The 8562-nt window shown below is 34.9% G+C and overlaps 1 protein-coding gene across 1 annotated transcript; it reads right to left on the reverse strand.

The window, feature by feature from the left end:
• Positions 1–281: 281 nt before the first annotated feature.
• On the reverse strand, positions 282–8105 carry LOC133712294 (glycerol-3-phosphate acyltransferase RAM2-like). Its single transcript, XM_062138406.1, has 2 exons — positions 7362–8105; positions 282–1316 (listed from the first exon to the last, which is right to left on the reverse strand). The coding sequence occupies exons 1-2, from the start codon at positions 7974–7976 to the stop codon at positions 432–434; spliced, it is 1500 nt and encodes a 499-aa protein (XP_061994390.1). The 5' UTR covers positions 7977–8105; the 3' UTR covers positions 282–431.
• Positions 8106–8562: the final 457 nt, after the last annotated feature.

Here is an 8562-nt window from a genome sequence, read left to right on the forward strand (position 1 = left end):
TATTTACAAATTTTTTAACAACTTTCCGGATAACTTTCCTTATGTTATCAAATATCAGAATGGAAAGTCCTTCAGAAATTTCATTTCCCTTCTCATGGGAAAGACAAAGGAATTAATTTACTTTCTGCGAACCAAACGAGGCCTAAGAGTTGAGGTCTTAGTTGGACTCCATATCCTTTCAACATGATAGTTTGGTTTGGTCCAGTTAAGTGTCAATCAGTTAATCACAATAGACATCGATTAATTTGACATTCATGAAGGATGACATAAAGTTTATTTGATTATTATTATTATTTTCTCTATATGGACACAATTTTTGAACCAATATCATTTGGTCTAGTGGAATCAATCTCCTCTTATTGAAAGATGTCCCAAGTTCGATCCCAAGTTTGATTGATGAATAACTAGTTATCATAAAATAAAATTAAAAATTAAGCTGTTCTAACCACATTCCCATCATTCCCCGCAAGAACCCAATACTTGTCCTTCCTTGTAAGCCTAGTGCACTCATAAGAAAGAGTTGCAGCTATAATCCTTTGTACGTAATTTGCTACCTCAACACTAGTCTTTCCAGAAGTAGCATTGCATGTTTGTTCTGGAGCCAACAAATTCAAGAATGTGACTTCATATGATGGAAACGGGTTCATCGAGAAGAAAAAAAGGTCCATTGCTTTCCACCCTCGAACTGTGGTTCCATGAAACATGCTCTGGTGGCTAACGATGGCCACAGGGACAAGTTGGTCACTTAATTCAGCAAACAATGCCGAAAACCTTAAAACATATGGTTCCCTACAAGTGGTTCCCTCTGGGCAAAGATATATGTTATTACCTTCTTGTAGAAGCTTCTTGATCGTGGCCGCATCCTGTTCTCGGTTACGACTTATTCGGACAACCTTGAATGGTGAAAGGAACTCCAAGAGTCGAGAGGTTGAGTACGTGGGACCGGTTATTGGGTAGCCTAGGGCAAGATAGATGAAAAATGCATCAAGAACGGTTCTATGGTTCGAGATAAAGATCTTACCAGAGTTTTTATGACCAATAGAGTGTTTAGCCAATGTAGGTGGGGTGCCATTCACAGTGACACGAATACCAAGTGCCCAAATGGTGTAGTAGGCGAGGCTCTGAGGAAGGAGTGACATAATAGCAATTCGCAAGCAAGCGATGAAGAAACCTATGGGGAACCAAACAATGATGAGGAACGCTAAGAGAGGTGTTGGCTTTTGGACTAGGCGACCGTCATGGAAGATGATGGGCTTTGGGAGCTCCTCCCTTCTCACAGCTTCTAGTGTGGGTTTGGCTGGCACTATATAACCCTCCTGCATTTAAGGTTAAAATGAGTTGACATTTTTTTGATGAATAGATCCAATGAATTCTGAATTTTGAATGTAAAGGGATTAAATACAAAAAGAAATACTTTAAATCGTAGAACCATATATAATGATATATATGATCAACCAATATTTGAAAAAAAAAATCATAATATTCAATTTGGCTAGTATATATAGTTTCAACTATGTTTTCAAACAAACCATAATATAATAGGAAAGTGTGTCCCCCAAATTAAGGTATCCAATTTTGTTGGAATATGATCATGTGATTAATGGCTTCAAAATGAGTATGCTATGTGTGTGGAGATATACCATAACATTGGTGCATCAAGACGCACTTGAACAAAGAAATTCATGTATCCTGAAAGGGTACAATTATATGGAACTAAACTGGTACATGCATGTGTGCTGATAATTATAATTATGTATGTTGATAATTATAATTATAGTGAAAAGGTATCACTAATAATGAAGGGGTATAAGAAATTGATAGTTACATTTATTCACTCAAGAGACACAACGGTTGAGGTCTATAAAAGGAACATCAATCCCTTCCATTGTCATTCATTCAGAGATTTGTATTTTCCTTGTTGTGTCTAGAACAAAAACACCATACCATTCTGGTCAACAGTCTAACGACACTAATCACAACGAACATTTTCTATATTTTCCATCAGTGGCATCAGAGTAGTGTTGTGATTCAAGGGAAATCAAATCAATTATTTGTGACCAATAGACATTACAATTCAAACAAACACAATTCACAACAACAACAAGAAGAAGATAGAGACCTGACGTACAACAAAGAAAGACTCGTAAGTTTTCATTATTTACTCATTAAGAGACCTGACGTACAACAAAGAAAGACTCGTAAGTCTTCATTATTTACTCATTAGTCTCCAGATTTAGTTTATCATGGCCAATACGTCCAAATCGGAGAATATGAAGATAGAGAGACTTAATAATGTCAACCATTGCATATGGAAAAGAAGAATCACTTTTCTACTCACCCATGAGAAAACGTTATATACGTTAAAAACAGAAAAGCTTTATGTTGCATCTCAAAATTATACTAAATGGGAATTAGAAGATAATGCATTAGCTATTGCTACAATTCTTAACCATATGGAAGATGATTTGATTCCTCTTTATGAAGGATATGCGACTGCCAAAGAAATCATGGATGTATTAGATGAAAAGTACGGGCCTAAATTTCAAACATACATTCAATTGTTGCTTAATTGAGAAATATAACGGCACTCGTATGAATGAAAATGATGATATGGTGGATCATATTACCAAAATGGAGGTATTAGCAAAGGACATATATATCCAATGCTGGTCATCCTATTCCTGATCAAATGCAAGTTTCTACACTTCTTAACAGTCTTCCCAAATCATGGGATCATGTGGTGGCTTCCTTGACCTATGGCCAAGAAGAGTTATCCATGAAGAATTTTCCTGCTATGTTGGTTGTTGAAGAAGTGAGAATGAACATGAGGAAAAAGAAAAATGGTAGAGGTAACCTCCTAATAGCTAAGGAGTCACAAAGGCATAAAAGAAACAATCATAGTCTCTCTAAGACTAGGAACAAGAAGAATCACAAGTTCAAAGGCAAAAAGCATGGGTGTTACTTCTGTGGAGAAATTGGTCACGTTAGATCGAAATGTCTCAAACGCCAAAAGAACAATGACAAGCCTAAGGAATTAATTCTAATAGTCTCTGAAGCACTCATAGCAGATTATGAAGAACAATGGTGTGTTGACTCCGAAGCTACAAGACATGTTTGCAAGAACAAATCCTTTTTCATCAACATAAAAAAAAAAAAGCACAAGGAGAGCATCATTTATACATGAGGAACAATACATACATAGATGTTCTTGGAGAAGGAGATTCAAGTTTCCGTGTAATGGCATAAATGTGATTCTCAAAAATGTCTTGTATGCACCCACCAGTAGAAGAAATCTTAATTATGTTGCTGTATATGCTTGAAAAGAAAGATTTTGAAGTGAGATTCAAAAATGGTGTGGTTACTATTGGTAAAGAGGGTCGAATAGTACTTAAGGGTACTAGAATCGATGATTTGTAAACAGTTATTGTTAATAATAAAAGTATTTCTTCCGAATATATTTGTATCTCTACTTCAAATACAACTTTATTGTGGCATTTGAGATTAGGACACATAAATAAAAATAAATTATTCATAATGAGCAAAATTGGAAGGTTACCTCAAGTAAATTTGAATGATTTTGAAACATGTGAATCATGTATCAAAGGAAAAAATGTCTAGAAAATCATTTTCTAAACATTGGCAATCTTTTGATTTACTTGATGTTATACATTCGGATTTATGTGGGCTTATGAGAACGAAGACTCATAGAGGAATGGAATACTTTGTTACATTCATCAAAGATTATTCTCGTTATGGGTATGTCTACTTCTTGAAAAATAAATCGGATGCCTTGGAAAAATTCAAGGAATTTAAGAAAGAAGTAGAAACTCAATTAGGGAGACCCATAAAGTCCATTAATAGTGATAGAGGTGGTAAATATGAAGTCTTTGATGAATTCTGCAAAGAACATTGCATAAGACACAATTATACTATGCCGTATACACCACAACAAAATGGCATTGCAGAAAGAAGAAATAGAACCCTAATAGAGATGACAAGATCAATGATGTCCCATGTAGAATTGCCTCTTCATTTTTGGGAAGAAGCATTATCCACTGCTTCATATTTACTAAATAGAGTAAATACAAAGGCTAAACCATTAACACCATACGAATTATAGCATGGAAGAAAACCAGACTTGTCAAACTTAAAAGTTTGGAGTTGCAAGGCATATGTTTTGATTCCAAAACCACTTAGAGATAAGTTAAATTCTAAGACTTTGAAATGTAAATTCATTGGATATCCAGAAAATAGTATAAGATATCTCTTTTATCACCAAGATAAAGGATTGATAGAAAGCAGAGATGCTACTTTTATAGAAACCATTGATGTGATTACTCCAATTCAAGACTCTGACTTGGAAGCAAATCAGGATGACTTTGATACTAACCAACTTGGTGATCATGACATTGTTCATGATCAAGTGGGAGATATAGATATTGATGATCATGACAATGACATGGATATAGATATGAATGACGATGATCAAAATATGATTGATAATATATCATTTGATCCTAATAACAATATTCAAAACAGTGGGAAACGAAAAAGAAAAAAAGGGAACCATCTAAAAGATTGAAGGATCATTATGTTTTCAATCTTGAAGAGTTAGATGAATTAGTGGGAGAACCAAGAACATTTATAGAAGCAACGGATGGATTTGATTCACTACAATGACACAAGAAGCCATGGAAGAGGAAATAGATTACATCAAGAAAAATGAAGTTTGGGAACTAGTTGATCTACCAATTGGAAGGTAACCCATTGGTTGTAAATGACTAAATGGGTACTTCAGAAAAAGTTTAAAGCTGATGGTACCTTAGATAGATACAAAGCCCGTTTAGTGGCTAAAGGTTATACACAAAAACTCGGTATAGACTTTGTTGATACATATTCTCTGGTTGCAAAGTTTCAATCCATTAGAATACTCATGGCAATTATTGAAAGAATGGATTTAGAACCCCACCAACTAGATGTCAAAATAGCTTTTCTTAATGGAGATTTAAAGGAAGACATCTATATGGTTCAACCGGAAGGATTTCATGTGAAAGGACATGAAAACAAAGTCTATAAGTTAAAGAAATCATTGTATGGACTAAAACAGTCATCTAGACAATAGTATTTAAAGTTTCACCAAGCTATCATTAAGATAGGTTATCAAATGAATAGACTAGATCACTGTGTATATACTTGGAAGTGTCAAGAAAAGTTTTGTCTCTTGTCTCTTTATGTAAATGATATCTTGCTTGCTGAAGATTACATGGACATGATTATAAAAACTAAATCATATATAGGTTCCAAGTTTGAGATGAAAGATATGGGAGAAGCTTCCAATGTCATGGGAATAAAGATTACTAGAGATAGAAACTCTAAACTACTCTACTTGGACCAAGAGAACTATCTGGATAAGATCTTTAAAAGATTTAATATGATAGAGTGCAACTCAGTTAGTACACCCATTAGTAAGGGAACAATTATTACAAAAGAGATGTGTCTTACAAAAGAAGAAGAAATAAAATACATGAAAAATGTTCCATATGCTCAAGCCGTGGGTAGCTTGATGTATGCAATGACAAGTACTAGACCAGACATTTGTCATGCTATAGGATTAGTAAGAAGATATCAATCTAATCCTAGCAAAGAACATTGGCAAGTGGTTAAAAGAATTATGAGATATATGAAAGGACTCAAGGTATGAAACTTTGTTTTGGAGTAAGTGATTTAAATTTGATTTGTTATAGACTTATAGTGATGTAGATTTCGCTGGAGATTTGAATGACAGAAAGTCTACAAGCGGTATCATTTTATTTGGTGGAACTGCTGTTTCTTGGTTAAGTAAGAAACATGGATGTGTTCCAAAGTCAACCATAGAGGCAGAATATATTTCTTGTAGCACATCGGTAAGTACTGCAGTATGGACCAAATGTTTCATAGATTATATGAATATAGGATACCTAAGAAGGCTGTTGATGTGTTTTGTGATAATAAGTCTGTCATCTTCCTGATTAAAAGTGGAGCAAATAGTTCCAAAGGAAAACACATTAACGTAAAATATCACTATATACAAGATATAGTGGAAAGAGGTGAAGTAAACGTCGACTACGTACTCTCTGAACAGATGGTGGCTGATCCTATGACCAAATGATTAACTTTAGAAAAATTCAGAGAGCATGTTTGTAAAATGGGTTTAAAATCATCTAGATGTGATTAAGCATGCTGGTAAGTATCATTGTAGTGTTTTAGAGAAGCCTAAAAAAGTGACAATTGATACAACTCTATCTGATTAAAATTGGTCGGATATAAGATAGAGGGCATTAACTAAGAAACAAAATTATAACAAATCTTCTTGTCTGTAAAATCCTCTTTGAGGCAACAAGCTAGAATGAATTTGTATAATATTCGGGTTAGTGCAGATTATAAAGTCACCATTAATATTAGGTATGGATGGTTAGAATTCTTAATGTATGAGAATGGTGCCAACTTATTAAATGAGATAAGTTGTGGTTAGATGAAAAATGATTCAAAAGCGTGCGCACATGGTAAATGAAATCATTATCTAACAGTTGGAAAGTCCAGAGTAATCAGGTATATGATACTCAGAATGAACATCCAAATAAATCAGGATGGATAGTTAAGAGTGATTGCGATTGAATAAGTAACGCTTGGTAAAAACATCCATAACCTGGAAGCCATTGGAAACTTGAATCATCATGATCAAGTGGGAGATGTTGGAATATGATCATGTGGTTAATGGCTTCACAATGAGTATGCTATGTGTGTGGAGATGTACCATAACATTGGTGCATCAAGACTCACTTGAACAAGGAAATTCACGTATCTTGAAAATGTACAATTATATGGAACTGAAGGGATACATGTGTGCTAATAATTATAATTATAGTGAAAATGTATCACTAATAGTGAAGGGGTATAACTAATGAATAGTTACATCTATTCACTCAAGAGACACAATGGTTGAGGTCTATAAAAGGAATCTCAATCCCTTTCATTGTCATTCATTTAGAGATTTGTATTTCCCTTGTTGTGTCTAGAACAAAAATTTTGATCAACAGTCTAACGACACTAATCACAATGATCATTTTCTATATTTTCCATTAAATTATCCTCTTTCCTTACTTCATATTCTGTTGTATGATGCCGGTCCTATTCCCCCCTGAGTTTAGTTTTTGTTTGGGGGTGGACTCTAGTTGAGGCTAGGGCCTTTGTAATCCTTTGTTCTGCTCAGTTCTATAGATTGCTTGTTTACCCAAAAAAAAAAACCATAAAATTATGCAATAAAATTTAACTAAGCATTTAGTATGTAGCATTAAAATAACATGCATATGATGGATGCTCACCTTGCACATGCCAATCAAAGCAATATCAGTGTGCTTATTGCCAATTCCAATATCTGGCTGGGCTTTCGCTCCGAGAGCCTTATGAAGAGCATCTGCTTTATGCTGTCCTATAAGTACTCCAGGTGGGCAAACAAAGCCAGTGGCTATACCATTATAAGTTGCTATCTCAGTCCCCAAAACCATATCAAATCCAAGGTAAGTCTTGAGAAATGGCTCCACCATGATCCTCGGAATACTTGCAGTGACAATACACCGCCTTTCACATGCAGAAATCACACGCCAAGTATCGGGGTGTAGATCACTCGAGTAGAACTTGGGCAGCACGGCTGTTGCCGCTGACTCGATCTTAGACACATTCACACCAGCAAATGTTGCAAAGATAAGGACTCGTGTTGCTGCGGATTCTGATACAAAGTAATAGAGGAGTCTAGATAATGGCCAAACTAAGAGTAGCAAGAGGAGCCTTACGATCCCACCAACATCAAACGCGATGAGGGCAAAGTAAGGGAAAGAGCTATCATCTCTGAGCAAGCATCCAACCATGTCAGCTACCACAACCGTCGCGCTTTTCCGATCATTTGATTTGCATTTGTCAATAGTTGGGAATGTGGCCATGATATATCTAGCGATATGTATCGAGAGTTAAATGAATCTCCTACGTTTCTAATTTTAACTCACACTAAGAAAGTCATAAATGCTGTGAAGGGTCAAGAACAAAGGTTTGGTTTATCAGAAGGCTTAGAAGCTAGCCATGCATGATGGATTTTCAGAGCTGCTATCATTTACTTTCATTTAATTGTTTGAGATGTCTCTTAAGCACATTTGAGTTTTAAAGTCAAGGATAATAATTTCCTCTCTTAAATTAAAGTGGTTAAGGCCTAACTCTTCTCATTGTTTAAAAAAAAAAAAAAAACAAAGGCATACATTGAAATCTAGTTAACATTTCTATCGGAACAACAAATTTTGTGTACTCTTCAAAAAAAAAAAAAACAAAACAAAACAAATTTTGTGTATTTTATGTATCTAAAGAAAGGAGAGAGAATTGACAAGGAAAAAAAAAACAGAGAATTAAATAAGAGAGAACTCAAGCGAAATCACCAAATGTGGCAGTAAACATAGTCACATCCAACTACATTTCGCCAAACCAAATAGAGAATATAGAGATCAATCAACATGTTTACCAAACGTGGCAGGGAGTAAA

Source organism: Rosa rugosa, chromosome 5, assembly GCF_958449725.1.
Source record: "Rosa rugosa chromosome 5, drRosRugo1.1, whole genome shotgun sequence".
In the NCBI taxonomy this organism is placed as follows: domain Eukaryota; kingdom Viridiplantae; phylum Streptophyta; class Magnoliopsida; order Rosales; family Rosaceae; genus Rosa; species Rosa rugosa.